Raw genomic sequence first — 19,598 nt, 5'->3', positions numbered from 1 at the left:
TAAAATTCCAGGGAAACTATAGTCTTTAGACGGTTTTATTGGGTTTACTTTGCCCCGACTTGGAGGGAGCTAAAGTGCAGTAATATCTAAGCATCTTGATAATTAGTGTGTAAGATTCAACGACGTCAAATGGACGAGATCTTTACGTCCACTGTCTCCCTGGCTTGGTGCCTTTTGATAATTACCTTGACAATATACAGCTATGTCTTATTCGAAGTGCTTTAACTATACATGAAGTCATGTTACAGTACTATAAAAGCGCTAAATAATTGTTGCTCAATGTCATAAAATTCCAGGGAAACTAATATGAAACAGTCTAAGACTATATTTAACGGTTTACTTTGCCCAGACTTGGAGGGAGTTGCAGTGCAGTAATGTCTAGGCATCTTGATAAACAAGTTGGACAAAATATAAATTGTTTGAAAATATCTAGGATATGGTTCCTATAATACATATGAATGCCAACAATTATGGTGACTGTATTGAAGCTATGATAAAACAAATTTTGGCATTCATCATATGTATTATAGGAGCCATAACTTATGATATTTAGAAACAATTCATATTTTGTCCAACTTGTTTATCAAGATGCATAGACATTACTGCACTGCAACTCCCTCCAAGTCTGGGCAAAGTAAACCGTTAAATATAGTCTTAGACCGTTTCATATTAGTTTCCCTGGAATTTTATGAAATTGAACAACAATTATTTAGCGCTTTTATAGTACTGTAACACATGACTTCATGTATAGTTAAAGCACTTCGAATAAATCATAGCTGTATATTGTCAAGGTAATTACCAAAAGGCACCAAGCCGGGGCGAGACAGTAGCTGTATCGACATAGGGACGTAAAGATCTCGTCCATGTGACGAACGTTGAATCTACGTGGCTTCTGAGAATGTCTGATCGACGTCGTTTTGACGTCGTATCAACGGTGTTTTCACGTCATATCAACGTCGGTTTTTCGTTGAAATGCTTATCGTGCCAAAATGTTTTTTTCGACGTCGTACCAACGTTGTTTTGACGTCATATCAACGTTGTTTTGACGTCGAACCAACGTCGGTTTTTCGTTGAATTGCACGAAATGCTTATCGTGCATGCCAAAAAAAAAATTCGACGTCGTACCAACGTTGTTTTGACGTTTTTTCGACGTCGTACCAACGTTGTTTTGACGTCGTTCTGACGTCATATCAACGTTGTTTTGATGTCGAACCAACGTCGGTTTTTCGTTGAATTGCACGAAATGCTTATCGTGCATGCCAAAAAAAATTTCGACGTCGTACCAACGTTGTTTTGACGTTTTTTCGACGTCGTACCAACGTTGTTTTGCCGTCGTTCTGACGTCATATCAACGTTGTTTTGACGTCGAACCAAAGTCGGTTTTTCGTTGAATTGCACGAAATGCTTATCGTGCATACAAAAGAAAATTCGACGTCGTACCAACGTTTTTTCGACGTCGTTTTGACGTTCTGACGTCATATCACCGTTGTTTTGACGTCGAACCAACGTCGGTTTTTCGTTGAACTGCACGAAATGCTTATCGTGCATGCCAAAAAAATTTCGACGTCGTACCAACGTCGGTTTTTCGTTGAATTACACAATGCTTGTGCATTCCAAAAAGTTTTTTTCGACGTCGTACCAACGTCATTTTGAAGTCATATCGGCGTTGTTTTGACGTCGAATTGCACGAAATGTTTACCGTGCAACAGAGATGTTGGTTCAAGGTGCGTTCGACAGCGAAGCAACTTCGTTTTGACATCAGTTTAGCGTTAAAGTTCAGTTTATCTACGCCGGTTTATCTTTGAACAGCTGTGGCTTTCGAGGTGATGTCGATTCGACCTTCATTTGACGTCCATTAAATGCCAAATCTACAATGATTCGACGTAGAAACACAAACGACGACGTTGGTGTATCGTCGAATGAACTTTCGAAGGAACGTCGAACCTACGTCCATTCAATGTCGAATCATCAAATGGACGTTGATTCGACGTCAAATCTACGACAGTTTATCGTTGAATCTACGTAATTCGCCCTTCAACTGTGGGCAGCACCCAAGAGCAATGCTGAATCAATATAATTATGCAACGATAAATTAACGTAGATTCAACGATATTGTGCGCACTGAGGCAGTTAGCAAGACGTAATGGTTGTAAATACGCACATTCTGCAAGTCGAAGAAGTCGACGTGGGCGTCGTAGTGACCACCGATGCCGTAGTTGAGGACGTGGAGGTATTCTGCCGTCTCCGTGGTCAATCCCGTCATATCTTCTATCCTCCGCAGGACCCTATCCACCGTGGCGTCCTCCCCTTGCATCACCCATGCCCTGTGGGAGACGGTACTGTTGAGCTTGCTCCTGACCAAACAATTACCTCTCCCCCTCCCCACTCAGAAGGTAGACCACTGATTGATGAAGATTAAGCCACCCAAAAGGTGACACGGGCATGAATAGCCCGTAAGTGGTGGCCCTTTTGAGCCATTAGCCATTATCAAGAGCTGATACTGGAGATCAGTGGAGGTGGGAATGCACCCTGCATGACGGGAGATGTCTCCCTTGTGAATGTGTTAAGATGAACATGAAGCCACCCAAAAGGTGGCACGGGCATGAGTAGCTCGTAAGTGGTGGCCCTTTTGAGCCATCACCAGTATCAATAGATGATACTGGAGATCTGTGGTGGTGCGACAACACCCTGCGTGACGGGAGATGTCTCCCGGACCAAATGGTGACCAAATGGTCAGGTAGACCACATGTGGCTTCATATTATATACAGTAACTACCTACTAAATATCCCCTGTAACATTTTCGTTTTTATTTTATGAATAAATCTCAACTATAGGAAAAATTGTGGAACTTTAACTAATCTTTATGAAGTAGAGTCCAAATAACTCATTTGACAGGAAGCACAAACTCGCAATGGTGGGAAGACTGTACAGTATTAACTTAAGGCAGTAATACAAGCTCACCGTAGTTTGACAATTACAAACATTCCCAAGTTAGTCTAAGCCAAGTACCAGCCTGAAAGAGGCATTGCCGGGTTACCACCTTGACAAGGTTGGAAGCCCCCGTATTTGTATTTTATTTGAAATCAAATTACAAAAATATGTCCTCCAGCCATGTCAGTTATGATAAGTTATGACATTCAGCTCTTTTCCTAAACCAATATATTGACTTCTGTCATCCCGTGCCCATCCCCAGGGATGGGCACGGGGATCCATAGACTAACCTTCCGGATAACTTACGTTTTGCCCACTCTGGCCAAGGACCTGCGGGTATTGTGGCTGGTGAAGGCGTGGACCATGGTAGTGGCGAGGCGGGGCGTGGCGATCTCCCTCATCGTGGTCATCTCTGCCTCCGAGAGTACGTCGTGGTACACGACGATAATCGGATCCGCCCACAGTAGCTCAGCTTTGAAGGGCATCAGTCGTCGGTAGCCGTTCTTGCCTCGTACGTAGCCGCACTTTAGACCAATGTATGCCTCGGGCGGCTGGCGGTGAGAAGGGGATAAGATACATAACTACGTAATAGTTGTGTAAATATAGTAAATAGATTTAAAACAAAGAATTTAAGAGTTACAAACAAAAAAAAAAACAAACCAAAAGATCTGCTTGCTCTGTGCTAAAGTTGAAAAATTACTTCTCTCCAAAGAACTAAAAAATACAAGAATATTGGATAACCTGTTGAAAGCCTCCACGACACAATACACGGTAGAAATGGTCGAGCTTGTCCACTTGGTCGAATTCTTTGTCGTTCTCGTAAATTTTCTTCTGGAAGGAGGTTGGAACACCGAGGCCAGAGAACTGTTCCAGTATACTTTCGTCAGAGCCCTTTGCCAGATTTGTCACCAGATTACGCTGACAATGAAAAACCATTACATTAATTACAGTTTAGGCACTAAATAGTCGAGCATTACTCTTTAAATATTTTATATAAATATCTGAAATTGTGCACCAACTATGGACGTTGATGTAACATTGAATGTACGCTAATAACGTCAATTCAACATTCCAACATTACCGTAGCATTTTGCTCATTGGGATGTAGGATTTTCAACTGAAGCAGAGATTAAAATCTTTAATCTGTTTCAGTAATGTATCAAAATATTTAGTACTGTAGTTCACGCAACAGTAGACTAGAGCACGTGATACTGTCGAAGTGCAGACGATAGTGATTATTTTTGTTGTCAGTGTTATTGTAATGCTAAGCGTTGTGCCCAGTTTAAACATATATACTCACACGCTTAGGTCACACCGAAACCAAGTATTTTCAGATGGACAATTTTTACGTGTTGAATTTTCGGCCACGAAATCCTTACATAGAGTTAGTAGGTCGGGCATAAAGAGCTAGATCTTTCTCTTTTATAGTCACCGATAGGTGCTGGGAATTAAGTTTCCGTAAAAACTTCACTTTTTTAATGATAGTAATAGCTTACAATACCAGAAGTTTTCATACGAATTCGTCAGAACCCTTTCTGTTAACCAGGTCCGTTACTCAGATGGGCCCTGGGTCTTAAAATGCTCGGGGGTAAATTAATAAATCAATAAGAAAATATATACTATATTTCATCTAAAAATATAGGTATTTAGAGATACACTACACATTTAGTATATATGCAATGCCGAACTGCCATCACAAGTCAGTCCGCCTAGCATGACGCACCAGCACTTAAATCACACTATAATCCTGCTCCACACAGAACATGTTGAGATTTTTTATGGCGACGTCTTATCCAAGGGGTCGAAAAATTCTCTACGACTCTTCCAACTGTTGTACAAATACACCGCTGACCGAGAAGGAGCTGTTATTGGAGTCCATTTCTGTGCACTGCGAGCCGAACACTGACGCTACCCAACTTTACCGGTGTACACGTCGTCTCGGTCGGCGACTCTGATTGGTTAACCTTCCGCCAATAGTGGTGCAGCCCGGGGCCTAAACCACACCAACTATTGTTCGCCTCGTTTCCGTCTTCAACGGTTTAACACATGATATTTTTAAGTAATAATTTTTAGTCTTAATTTGTTGCGACGAATTAACACGTGACCTGATAGCTTTCCATAAAATAGGTAAGTACTGATACGTAACTAAACCATTAACTAAAGTGGCTATTTAGTACAGTATTTTCTATACTTTATAAAGCTTGCAATTATGTAGCGTTTCGGGCATAATAATAGTTCCCAAACACATCGAAAATAGTATTAAATGCCTTTTTATCCCGATTAATGAAATTCTGTCCAGCTTGACATAATGGTAGAACGCCTGCAGGAAGAGGGGGAACGTTTCCTTCCACCTGATGCCTCTGCTCACCTAGCAGTAAATAGGAGCCAAGGAGTTCGTCACCTGTTGAGAGTTACATCCTGGACATAGCTCCTGGCCCATAAGGCTTGTCCCCACCTATGGTAAACCAAAGTGTACAGTTTACTCCCACAGGCCCCAACAAGTATGGTAATACCCCCTGGTTGCTTAAAATAGATTATACAAGTAATTTAAGTCCGAGACGTGTCTCTTTAGGCCGTCAATAAACTGCCTCGTTAGGCTTTGATCTTATACTGTACAAATGCACAATGAAATCACATTACAAATGCACAATGAAATCACATTAACGTAATGTATCAATGAGAAATTCAGTAGGAGCCACGAGAAGGATTCGAACCCGCTCACTTTGTACTCCCACGCTATAGCGCCCTAGACCACTACACCACGACATGGAAGAGCAATGCAAGAGCAATGATGAATCCCAGGTTTCGAAGGTTGACTCTGCACACTGCAGTCTCCAGAGAATGTCTTGCCACCATATATACTCATACCTGTATTTGTTGATATCCACGCCTCTAGCTTGGGTCGCAAATAGCTACTATACGTACACAGGTGGCCACAATCACCCTCCTTCACATACCTGTAGCTGTCTCCACAGCTTACGTCGATCAGAAAGAGTGGAGAAGCAGGCTATAGGGACTGACCATCATGGCGCGGTGATCCTTCTGCTTGATCAGCTGGTCTATCCTCAGCTGCATGTCCCGGGCGAGGGGCCTCTCCGCCCTCAGTATGTCGAGGCCCTTCTGGTACCACTGATCACTCAGCTCGAACTCCAGGTTGTTGAAGCTCTGCTGGGAGATTCTCAGGCAGTCGTCAGCTGAAACATGTTGTAAACGGAGAGAGAATCTGGTTATCCAGTTAGTGCTATCTAAGATTGATATTTTTAGTTATATTTGTTATAATGGGTTGAATATTAATACGAAAATACTCGTCATGTACATTAGCAGTTGAGCTTTAGTTTCAGTTCCATCTTGTGAGTGTGAGTTGACAAAGTTACAGACACACATATAGCTGTTGGGTTCAGGAACACCAAAACTCATTCAGCTAAGCAAGATACCCAGACTTGATTAACTAGAAACAATATAACGCACATACAATCAGATTTATTCGATATCGTTGCACTTTGAGATTCGTGATAGACCCGTATTTTACATTAAATATTTAATAATGTAAACAAATATTAAGAGTATTCCCGGTTCCCTCCAACAAGTGGTAAACCAAATTTTACTAAACCTTAAATATACATTTGCATGGTCTTGCTTTCCATTCAAGTCAGGTTGATTTTAATTACTGTTATCATTGTATTCATACCGTTATCTGTAAACCGAGTTCCGTTAAAATACAGCAGACAAATAACATGCCTATTTGAAAAAAATGCTAACTAGGCCTAGTTAGCAAGCTTACCAAAATGTTATACCCTTCAGCTTCATTATTGTTTGGTTGTGGAAGTTATGCAAGCTTCTGCAGTTAGTATTTTTCGTACTTCAATATTAACAGGTGTACAATTATATTCATTGTGAAAGCGACACTTAGTGGGCTGGTCAGCTAAGCTTATAGGGCTTAGAAATACACCTAAACAATAATTTACCCGAGAGCATCTGAATGGCCTTGTTGCCCAAGATGTCCCCCTCCACAAGGTCGTCGAGGCTGAGGTTGTAGGTGTACTGAAGGCGCACCAGGGCGTAGGCGGCGCCGTTGACGTCCACCTCTGACGGAAGCTCCACTCTCCCTCGCAGACCACCTAGGTTGGCCCGCACGGCTGTGGGAAGAAGAGCAACACTCAGAATCCGGTATCGTGATACATTAACCAGTATCATCCCCAAAACCTGTGCCGGAATACAATTATGATACAGTGACGTTACATACCTTGTGCATACCATATATATATAAAGCATAATTTTATCTATTTCTGGTTCAGGTTTACCTTAAGAGTGGCGATGACGCTGAGTGGTGAAACTTTCTCTCAGGTCTTGAACCCTACTCAAACCGTCCATTCAGCTCACAGTGGAAGAATGTTGACCAGACCATACACTAGAAGGTGAAGGGACGATGACGTTTCGGTCCGTCCTGGATCATTCTCAAGTCGATTGTCGACTTGAGAATGGTCCAGGACGAACCGAAACGTCGTCGTCCCTTCACTTTCTAGTGTGTGGTCTGGTCAACATTCTTCAGCTACGTTATTGTGACTCATCGCCTGCACAATAGAAGAAAAATTAACTCTGCCCTTTTCTGGTCACGTTAAGATATTTTACAGCTGTTGGGGGACAGAAAGCCTGTCGGGGATATCTAGATCCCTTTAGTCTAGACTAACTATTAACCTTCCTAAGGACGCAACCCACATTCGACTAACTCCCCGCAGCCTACTATATACTACTAGAAGAGCTGTGGCATCAGGGGTAAGGAAACGTTGCGCAAACGTCTCGCCCTTCCTGAGAATCGAACCAGAGGTTAATTGGTTGCGAGCCGACTGCACACCAATTTAATTTCCTCTTGCTCTCACCCATTCCCGTACAAGCGTCACCACTTAAACTCTTCAAATGTGTTTGTTTAGTGTTTATGATCGAATTACATGATAATTATTAATAAGTACCGCGCAGGCCACCCTGTTATGGCTTTCTAAGTCTTTATAATAACACAAAAGTAGCCTGCAGATTTATGCACACCAACGGGGCGGAGATTTTTTTCTACCACAGACGTGGCCACACATTTACAATGCTAACGGGCATGTATATATTTCCTTCTGTCCGCCATGGACAGAAGTAGAGATCTGTCAAACATATAATTAAGTGATTCATTGAACAATCAACCACATAAGGTGATTTTAATGCTTTTAAAATGCTAAGCTAACCTACAAACAAATACACAGATTTACGTCTGTTCGAAATAGTGTTCGATGTGTCTTTTTTTGAGGGGGGTGGGGAGCTTGGGAAAGGGAATAGGAATAGCACAGGGATATACAGCAAAAGCCTATGTATACCATATTACACCCACTACATTGTATAATCTATATGCCTACATATACCTTATTACACCCGCTATAAGGTATACTGTATATACCTATACCTACCCAGCTTCTTCAGCCAGTCTCTTCCATAATCAGTGGCGTACTTCAACCTGTGAGGCATTACCCTTCCTGAACCCAGACAACATTCAGCTAGATCTGTGGTTGGCAATACCGAGCTACTGATCTCTGTCGTGAACAAACAGGAAGACTATAGTCATTGGACTACTGGATTACCCAGCCTCTGTGGTTATTCTCGAAGCTTTTGCTGTTGAATTAGCATTGTGTCAAGAGGAAGGGAAGCTTTGAATAAAAGATTGAAAGAACCGGCCGAGACGCATAATGGTGATTGGCCGGGCTGATTATTCTTCTCACTGCTGAGCTCCATTTTCTATGACAGAAAAATAATAGGAGTCAAGACTTTGTTTACCTAACTATTGACAACTGCACGGGTTGTACATCGCCAGCAATAATATATGTTGTACTGGTTTCGATTTAAGACTCGTCTTAGTGCGAGTGACGTTGATTCTAGATTGAATCAACGTCATTAATATTAAATCGGTGTTGATGACGTTGATTCCGCGTTAATCAAAGACATTGTGCCCACAAACACACGATAATTTAGCTACAGAATGGCAGCAATAGTCTACTGAAATCAATTCGTGATCCACTACAAGACTGCGCGCGAATGTTATTTGATGTAGTGTAATAATTGCAATTTATAATAAACTTGTACTGAAAATTTGGGCTTGATTGACTAAGCATATTTCAACTCGTCCTTGACTCAAGTCCATTACATCCAGCAGATGACCCCACAGACGTATCCATAAATTTGTACTTCTTGTTCATTCAAACAGAAATTTTCTCAAATATAACTCTTGGTCCACCAGCGCGACGGTGGGAATGTGCTGGATTTTTTCCTCCTGTTGGTGTCTATACTGTCGTAAGACATCCTTCTTCAGCAGCCCTGACTGGTACGACGCTTGCTACATCTAGAGTAACATAGAAATTTATATATTTTCCGGTTAGATCAAAGGGCAGTGATGACTCGGCAGCGGTTAGGTGAAGGACTGGATGGTGTGCCCTTGGAACGAAGTGAGCCGCTGACATTTATGGTAATGGAGGTCAATGAAAGACGCACAGTTCCCTGGGGTTCAGTCAGACTAGTGGTATAGTTAGGAAGGAAAATGAGACTTCACAATTCAGCCGGTAGGCTATAATTTTGTTAATCTGGAGATACATCAGATGTCTATATCGGTACATCGAAGTACCGATATAGACATCTCCTTGGGTGTAGTGAAGGTTCGTCAAGCATCAATCAAACAATATGTTTACTCGTCGCAAGACAAAGTTTCTTTCCGCCGACATGAGATGTCAAGAGAATGATGGGGTTCATACCTCGCCCCTAAATCAACATGGTCTGCGTTCGAGTCTTGGGAAGGGAGGATTGTCTGACCGCCAATCCTTAATTGTTAACCCCTGTTCACTCAGCAGGAAGTGGATATCTGGTTTTTTACCAGTTGACAGGCCGTGTTTCAGGGGGAACTAGTTGTGTAAGGCTTACAGTGAGCTATAGGAAGGGTAAACTCTCAACTTGCTAACAAGAATCGTAAATTTTGTGTAATGTTGATGGTGACGTGGTGGTGATGGTGTGGGGGGGGGGGTTGTGGTTGTAGTTGAGGTGGTAGTTGGGGCTGAGGTGGTGGTTGGGGCTGAGGTGATGATGGTGGTTTTGGTGGTGGTTGGGGCTGAGGTGGTGATGGTTGGGGCTGAGGAGGTGGTGGTTGGGGCTGAGGTGGTGGTGGTAATGAGAGTAGCGAGCCATGAACATAATGACCAGAGTGAGCAGACAGCCTCATGGTCAGCCTAGCAATTAGCAACATTGAAGGTCACTCCAGAGGATAAAGGACCGCCAGCTCTCACTACACAAACACCTCCACATAGTGCACGTATCCTCTACTCACTGGTGTCAGCAAAGAGGGGTCCTGTAGCACAATAGTCTACGTCCTCCACTCATACTCGAAAGACCCAGGTTCAGTCCCCGGGCGGGACAAATACGGTTGAGCACGTTTCATTTCACGTGACGCCACTGTTCACCTAGCAGTGAAACAGGAACTCGGGCATTAGGCACCTGTTGTGGGTTAACATCGTAGAGAAGGTCAATAGTTGGCTTGAGGGGGGGGGGGATCTTGATTTGCATAATTAAGTACAAGTTTCCTGTCTCCGACTACGAGAATTATGTCTCAATCCGAGTAATTAAATGCGTGATGAGAAACACTAAACTAAGAGACTGTGTTTGTGTGTGTACTCACCTATTTGTACTCGCCTATTTGTGCTTGCGGGGGTTGAGCTTTGGCTCTTTGGTCCCGCCTCTCAACTGTCAATCAACTGGTGTACAGATTCCTCAGCCTGCTGGGCTCTATCATATCTACATTTGAAACATATGTATGGAGTCGGCCTCCACCACATCACTGCCTAATGCATTCCATTCGTTAACTACTCTGACACTGAAAAAGTTCCTTCTAACGTCTCTGTGGCTCATGTGGGTACTCAGTTTCCACCTGTGTCCCCCTTGTTCGCGTACCACCAGTGTTGAATAGTTTATCCTTGTTTACCCGGTCGATTCCCCTGAGGATTTTGTAGGTAGTAATCATGTCTCCCCTTACTCTTCTGTCTTCCAGTGTCGTAAGGTGCATTTCCCGCAGCCTTTCCTCGTAACTCATGCCTCTTAGTTCTGGGACTAGTCTAGTGGCATACCTTTGAACTTTTTCCAGCTTCGTCTTGTGCTTGACAAGGTTCGGGCTCCATGCTGGGGCCGCATACTCCAGGATTGGTCTTACATACGTGGTGTACAAGATTCTGAATGATGTGTGTGTATATGTGTGTGTGTGTGTGTGTGTGTGTGTGTGTGTGTGTGTGTGTGTGTGTGTGTGTGTGTGTGTGTAGCGCCAGCATCCGACAGGGGTGGTGGCTGCCTCCTGCCTTGTCGTCAAAGCACTTACGATTCAGTATTTCAGTATTATGCCACACTTGCATCACCTACTGGCCGTTATGCTGCCCCCCCCCCCATTCTTCCCCCCCCCCCCGGCCACCTTGTTTGGTTCAGTCATCACCTGGTCATTGACTCAACAGTAAATTGCGTGTCAGCATCACTAAGTAGTACTGTACGATGGCCGTAACAACGAAACGGGACGATTCGTATCATGGGGCAGAACGCAGTCTCCAGTATTTGTTTACAAATACTGCTACGGCTAATATTGCTCCAGCCTACGCCAGGTCAAACACTGATGGGAAACCCTGAGTAGTATAAACCCTGAGTCTTGTCGATAACACTATCTTATAACCTTCGGTGAGGCTAAACTCATCCTCATTAAATAAGAAGCATCATCAGTATACAGATTCTGCAAATCATTAAAGAGAGACCAAGATGATTCAGGATTGGTGTTGCTGTTGCAAAATCCAACACTTCACAAATGTAAAATACAACACAATCTATAATGGCTGTTATCTGAACTCTTTAATTTACCCAGCAGGCAAAACATGTTTTTAAGTAATGTTAAATCAACGTTTTCAACAGTAATCAATGTCATATGGCCGGATATGCCCGTGGGTAACATTGCCGCCATAACCTCACTTGAATCCGTTGGACTTGATAAAGCCCTTGCACGTAAAATTATGGTTACTCCTCTCATCTTACAGCTTCACGATATAGTAGTTGGCACTTTGTGATCTCTACAGCTAAGTGCACCTTTTCAGTTACCTAATAACCCTTATGCTGCTGCAATTGTCATATGCTATTTTTCCCCATTTGGTTTAACATTTTGGACACGCGCGGTTTAAGGATTAAACAAAAAATTAACAATAGAACATCTTAAAACGTTGAAGTTTGTTGTAAAATGAAAGTGGAATTACTTTGGAGGACCAACGTACCCACTGCCACAGTGTCCAAGAGTGGCTTTGGTTCGACGTTAAGCCAGCGTTGATGTTATTGATTCAGAATTGAATTGACGTTTGTTAGTGTGGCCACTGGGTAGGGACTCGGGGATTGCTAGTCTTTATATTAGACGACTTGATAGCTAGAAAAGCTGTGTCTAGGAGCTGAACCTCGATCCAGATCATGTTGTAGGTAAATATACAAGTAACGTGATCAGCAGCACCTCTCGGAGACGGATGTGCTGAGGTAAGGGAGCAGTGATCTACAGATAAGCAAGCAGTTATCCTTAGGTAAGATAACAGTGACCCCTAGGTAAGGCAACAGTGACGTACCTTCAGCAGAGGAGTCGTTGAGGGCCGCCTGAACCGCATCGAACTCGTGGGTGAGGCGTCGCAGAAGGTGGTAGCTGTTGATAGGATGCTGCAGGTAGTTCTCTTGCCCGCCTCGCCAGCTCCCGATGTACCTGCGTCACAAAATGCGTTACTGCATGGCATTATGACCCATCAATGCTCTACAACACACATGGTATTGTCACAACATCCTCTACAACACACACATTACATGGTATTGTCACAACATCCTCTACAACACACACATTACATGGTATTGTCACAACATCCTCTACAACACACACATTACATGGTATTGTCACAACATCCTCTACAACACACACATTACATGGTATTGTCACAACATCCTCTACAACACACACATTACATGGTATTGTCACAACATCCTCTACAACACACACATTACATGGTATTGTCACAACATTCGTTACAGCACTTACGTCACAACATGCTCTACAACACATTACGACAAGCCATTATGTCACAACGTATGTAACAACAAGTCATTACGTCACAACATGATTGTACAACATTCTCTTTCACCCCTGTCAATGTAATGCAAGTCACAACATAACAGGCAGATGTTGAGCAAAAACAACAGAGGCACGGGTCAAGCCAAGTAAGAGACGGGTGTTGCGTTGCAAACACACAGACGCTGCAATGATTATGTTGAACAGGACAATGACGCCAGCGGGCCCCACATCCCCCCAACCTAAAGAATTGACAACATCAACCAAACCCTTAAATGGTATATCAGGAAAACAAATCATACACTCCTCTACTGACGTTACCAATCAATCCCTCATTCACATTTGGAAATATATTTTTTCCTTCTTTAAACTTGAGTATTGTGAGCCGGGGCGTAGGAGCAATTGCGAAACACGGAATGAAATTCTCAGGGACAGAGATTCACCGCATCATAATGAGGTTGAGATCCCTGTAGTTCAGTGACCCAGGAGATGGCAATTATAATTACACCGTCAATGGCAGTGGATGTCTCTCATGTGGGAGAAGGAAAGCGCAAAGATATGAATTACTTCCTTCAGATCCGTCGTGGAACACATAAAGATGGTTAAGGAAGATGTTGAGCCGAGAACCAGCGACAGAAGAAAGCTCCTTCAGAAGATATGTGGAAAAGTATTGACTATCCAATATTTTGAGGATTCAGTTCCCTAGTCTATTAATATGTGCCACTGGAACCTTTTTCCACTACCATTCACTGGATGGGTATGGGGTCCACTACTATTCGCAGGATGGGTATGGGGTACACTACTACTTACAGGATGGGTATGGGGTCCCCTACCACTCACAGGATGGGTATGGGGGTCCACTACCACTCACAGGATGGATATGGGGTCCACTACCACTCGCAGGATGGGTATGGGGTCCACTACCACTCACAGGATGGGTATACAGTCCACTACCACTCACAGGATGGGTATACGGTCCACTACCACTCACAGGATGGGTATACAGTCCACTTCCACTCACAGGATGGGTGGGTATACAGTCCACTACCACTCACAGGATGGTTGGGTATGGAGTCCACTACCACTCACAGGATGGGTGGGTATGGAGTCCACTACCACTCACAGGATGGTTGGGTATGGAGTCCACTACCACTCACAGGATGGTTGGGTATGGAGTCCACTACCACTCACAGGATGGTTGGGTATACAGTCCACTACCACTCACTGGATGGTTGGGTATGGAGTCCACTACCACTCACAGGATGGGTATGGGGTCCACTACCACTCACAGGATGGGTATGGGGTCCACTACCACTCACAGGATGGGTATGGGGTCCACTACCACTCACAGGATGGGTATGGGGTCCACTACCACTCACAGGATGGGTATGGGGTCCACTACCACTCACAGGATGGGTATGGGGTCCACTACCACTCACAGGATGGGTATGGGGTCCACTACCACTCACAGGATGGGTATGGGGTCCACTACCACTCACAGGATGGGTATGGGGTCCACTACCACTCACAGGATGGGTATGGGGTCCACTACCACTCACAGGATGGGTATGGGGTCCACTACCACTCACAGGATGGGTATGGGGTCCACTACCACTCACAGGATGGGTATGGGGTCCACTACCACTCACAGGATGGGTATGGGGTCCACTACCACTCACAGGATGGGTATGGGGTCCACTACCACTCACAGGATGGGTATGGGGTCCACTACCACTCACAGGATGGGTATGGGGTCCACTACCACTCACAGGATGGGTATGGGGTCCACTACCACTCACAGGATGGGTATGGGGTCCACTACCACTCACAGGATGGGTATGGGGTCCACTACCACTCACAGGATGGGTATGGGGTCCACTACCACTCACAGGATGGGTATGGGGTCCACTACCACTCACAGGATGGGTATGGGGTCCACTACCACTCACAGGATGGGTATGGGGTCCACTACCACTCACAGGATGGGTATGGGGTCCACTACCACTCACAGGATGGGTATGGGGTCCACTACCACTCACAGGATGGGTATGGGGTCCACTACCACTCACAGGATGGGTATGGGGTCCACTACCACTCACAGGATGGGTATGGGGTCCACTACCACTCACAGGATGGGTATGGGGTCCACTACCACTCACAGGATGGGTATGGGGTCCACTACCACTCACAGGATGGGTATGGGGTCCACTACCACTCACAGGATGGGTATGGGGTCCACTACCACTCACAGGATGGGTATGGGGTCCACTACCACTCACAGGATGGGTATGGAGTCCACTACCACTCACAGGATGGTTGGGTATACAGTCCACTACCACTCACTGGATGGTTGGGTATGGAGTCCACTACCACTCACAGGATGGTTGGGTATGGGGTCCACTACCACTCACAGGATGGGTATGGGGTCCACTACCACTCACAGGATGGGTATGGGGTCCACTACCACTCACAGGATGGGTATGGGGTCCACTACCACTCACAGGATGGGTATGGGGTCCACTACCACTCACAGGATGGGTATGGGGTCCACTACCACTCACAGGATGGGTATGGGGTCCACTACCACTCACAGGATGGGTATGGGGTCCACTACCACTCACAGGATGGGTATGGGGTCCACTACCACTCACAGGATGGGTATGGGGTCCACTACCACTCACAGGATGGGTATGGGGTCCACTACCACTCACAGGATGGGTATGGGGTCCACTACCACTCACAGGATGGGTATGGGGTCCACTACCACTCACAGGATGGGTATGGGGTCCACTACCACTCACAGGATGGGTATGGGGTCCACTACCACTCACAGGATGGGTATGGGGTCCACTACCACTCACAGGATGGGTATGGGGTCCACTACCACTCACAGGATGGGCTGCATTAACTAAACTAAATTACCCAACACAGTTGTGGGCAGCGGAACCAAACCACAAGAGCCCTGGTTATATTAAGGTTATCTTCAGATGATTTCGGGGCTTAGCGTCCCCGCGGCCCGGTCCTCGACCAGGCCTCCTTTTTGTTACACACCCTCCCAGGAAGCAGCCCTTAGCAGCTGTCTAACTCCCAGGTACGTATTTACTGCTAAATAGCCCTAGCGATATTGGATACATATATATATATATATATATATATATATATATATATATATATATATATATATATATATATATATATATATATATATATATATATATATAGTAAAAAAAAGATAAGAGCGGCTAAATAAATGCAATTTGGAGAATGGAAAACTTAACATCAACGCGCTTGACATCAATCCTGTGTAAACTGCGATAGGTAATTTCTTTGAGATGTATTTCTTTCTTGTTTCTTTCCCTTTTTTCCATTTTCTTCCCACGCCCACACAGGTGTTACTGATATATTAGGTGTTTGGTGGCCAGCCAGCACTAGCTTGTAAATAGCATAGTCAACGCCACATCGTCAACAACCCCCCACCCACACACAAAGCTAACATCACCCACCCCCCTTCGCCCCTTCCAACACACCTTGTCAAGTACAAGACGAAGCTGGAAAAGTTCAGAAGTATGCCACTAGAATAGTCCCAGAACTAAGAGGCATGAGTTACGAGGAAAGGCTGCGTGAAATGCACCTCACGTCGTTGGGAGACAGGAGAGCTCGGGAGACATGATCACTGCCTACAAAATTCTCAGAGGAATTGACAGGGTAGATATAGATAAACTGTTTAACACGGATGGTACGCGGACAAGGGGACACATGTGGTAACTAAGTTCCCTAATGAGCCACAGGGGCTTTAGAAAGAACTTTTTCAGTGTCAGATGAAATGATACTGATGGAATGCATTAGGCAGTGATGTGGTGGAGGCTGACTCCATACACAGTTTCAAATGTAGATATATGATAAGAGCCCAGTAGGCTCAGGGAACTGTACACCAGTTGATTGACAGTTGAGAGGCTGGACCAAAAAGCCAGAGCTCAACCCCCGCAAGCACAACTAGGTGAGTACACCCCTCCATCAACACCCTCCCCCCCCCCAACACACCCCGCCAACCTTGCCGTCAACACAGTAAACAAGAGATCATTACCTCGCCATAAACAAAGCAACGCCGTTACGTTGATAAGGATGTCCTCTAATCCAGATGAACACGATCTCTCATTACCCAATTATAACTGGTTGTAGATCCCGCAAATTGGGTTGTTTACAACAATTATATTATTTTGCTCGTGTTTTTTTCTTTTTACGTTTATCGTAAGTTATCGGTTAATTTATTTTACGGTTAAATCAGTCGATAGAACAGTCACTGGCTAGGTGGAACTAGACGAAACAAAATGCTTCTTGTCACCGGCAATAAGGAGCATATTTTAGTACAGTGGTTAAAAATGTGCGCAACATGACTGGTTTCGAACGTGAGAGAATTTGAAAGTGGCATTTTCGAACACTTGTCCGCAACCCCCAAGAAACTGAGGAGGCCTGATGATGATCTAGCCTTTCCACATCTAATCGTATATTACTGTATGAACCCCCCCCCCTTCCTCCCCGTCTCCCCCCTAAGATATGGGAAGGGTGAGCGCTCGTGTCCCCCCGTCCATAACAGACGGTCACTGACTCCTGACAGATCGCTAATCCGTGGATGATTCCGGTAATAACGCAGCTCTCCCGTTAGCTCCGGCTGTCAAAGGTGGCTTCCTAGCTGTCCCCCCTTCCACCCCTCTCCTCTCTGCTACCCCTGGTGATGCGCACCATCACTGGCCTCACCCATCACTTACGTTGTCAGCGGCTACGTCTCTATTCTCCTCCTTCCTTTCTCCCGAGGAGCTGAAGCCCGCCGCCATTATTGTTTACATTGAGCGTTCGCGTACCGGATTCCTGTTGACTATCATCCACCACATATGGCGTCCAAGGCTCGCGTGATCCCGGATGATTACGACCGCTGATATCATCCACTGTGACCACACCTGCTAGTGTCATCCACCTTGGTCACGCCCACTAATGAAATTTTGACCATGGCCACTATGGTCAGCAACAATAACCATGTCTACCGTTATCATACACTATAATTACGTCCGTAATTTGTACGAATAGTCATAGTTCGTTTCCCGACTAAATGAATGTAGTGACAATTAAATCAAAAGTCATTTAATTACGCTCGGCATAAATATATTAGAATACTCGTTGGCTAAAATGACAATGTTGGAACTCAGGCTTCTATAAATTTGACAACAAAATTAGCCTATTAGCTAAAATATGTTTAAGTTAGAACAAGTCACAATAACGTGGTTAAAAAATTCCAGCCCACACATGTGATATGAAAATGGCGACGTTTATGTCCGTCCTGGACCCTTATGAAGTCGTGACGACGTTTCGGTCCGTCCTGAACCCTTATCGCTAAAATTGTAACGTTCAGTTCTCGAATCTATTATGTACCTCTAATATTTTCCACTATTGCCAACAGAATGGGTATGGGGTGCGCTACCTCCCACAGGAAGGGTATGAGGCGCACTACCATCCACAGGAATGGTGTGGGGTCCACTTGGGTATGGGTGCATAATATATGAACAAAACTAAATGGCTCATAATCGTGATAAACATAGGTCCCAGAACAGAATCCTGGGGCACTCCACTGCAACAGTTCAACACTTTGACACTCCATTTATTCTGACCACCCCACCTGACCCCGATTTACTCTGATTTATGCTGGAAGAGTTGTGGTGGTGGTGTGTAGTTTTTATAACAGAAACAAGATATTGGTCCACAGGATGACCCATAGGAAGATATTGATCCAGACAATTTCTTCAAAGGGCTAGATGTAACACAAACAAGGAGCAACGGTTTCAAACTCAACAAGCTACAACGGAGGACAGAAAACAGGAGATGGTTTTTCACCCAAAGGATTATAAACCCATAGAACCGCCTACCCGCTGCAGCTGTAAATACCCAAACACTGCTGCAATTTAAACTCCATATTGATAAAAACATCAGAACAAAGGGGTTAACTTTGACAAGCCGCCGGTTTCCTGTCCTCGTCGAGGCCAGTAGAGAGATAGTGGCCCCTCGGGTAAATATAACTAGACGTTACAGGATCATTACAAACATGAGAGTGGCGTTAGGGCTACTTACTGCCTGATGACTCGTAATCTGGCCTCCTCCTTGTCGACGTAGTCTTGGAGGACGTGGATGACAGAGTTCTCGGCCTCCACCAGCTGCGCCACCGTCACCGCTGAGGTGTGCACGTCCCCCAAACTCCAAGTCGTCTCCACCACCGTCACCATCACCAGCACCACCACTCTCGCCACACTCACCATAACGACAAACAAAATATGACAAACAAAAAATTCGCAAGTCTATCCTTAAAGAGACGCTCATGCGATACTCGACAAATACCCGAAGTAGCGTCTCTTTAGTCAATATTACCAACTGTAATACAAAGAATTGAGTTACGGCGAGACGCAAGATCCTCAGCCGTAGGGACACCGAGTGACGGGATGTGTGTGTGCACGTGTGTGAGAGGAGCGAGAGTGGAAGCGGGTGGTTGCT

The 19,598-nt window shown here is 44.8% G+C and overlaps 1 protein-coding gene across 1 annotated transcript in view; it reads right to left on the bottom strand.

Moving 5' to 3' along the window:
• The window catches only part of LOC123755326 (prolyl 4-hydroxylase subunit alpha-2), a 22,167-nt gene extending 2,569 nt beyond the window's left edge, over positions 1-19,598 (bottom strand). The window contains exons 1-7 of the mRNA XM_045737847.2: positions 19,182-19,598; positions 12,577-12,707; positions 6,898-7,068; positions 5,954-6,126; positions 3,674-3,850; positions 3,239-3,483; positions 2,162-2,324 (exon numbers count right to left, since the gene is read on the bottom strand). Coding sequence (XP_045593803.2) covers positions 2,162-2,324; positions 3,239-3,483; positions 3,674-3,850; positions 5,954-6,126; positions 6,898-7,068; positions 12,577-12,707; positions 19,182-19,366 — 1,245 coding nt within the window. The 5' untranslated portion in view covers positions 19,367-19,598. The remainder of the gene's footprint in view (positions 1-2,161; positions 2,325-3,238; positions 3,484-3,673; positions 3,851-5,953; positions 6,127-6,897; positions 7,069-12,576; positions 12,708-19,181) is intronic.

The sequence above is a fragment of the Procambarus clarkii genome, chromosome 20, assembly GCF_040958095.1.
Source record: "Procambarus clarkii isolate CNS0578487 chromosome 20, FALCON_Pclarkii_2.0, whole genome shotgun sequence".
Taxonomy (NCBI): Eukaryota; Metazoa; Arthropoda; class Malacostraca; order Decapoda; family Cambaridae; genus Procambarus; species Procambarus clarkii.
Note: the sequence above shows the minus strand (reverse complement) of the source record. Positions and strands in the feature narration are given on the sequence as shown.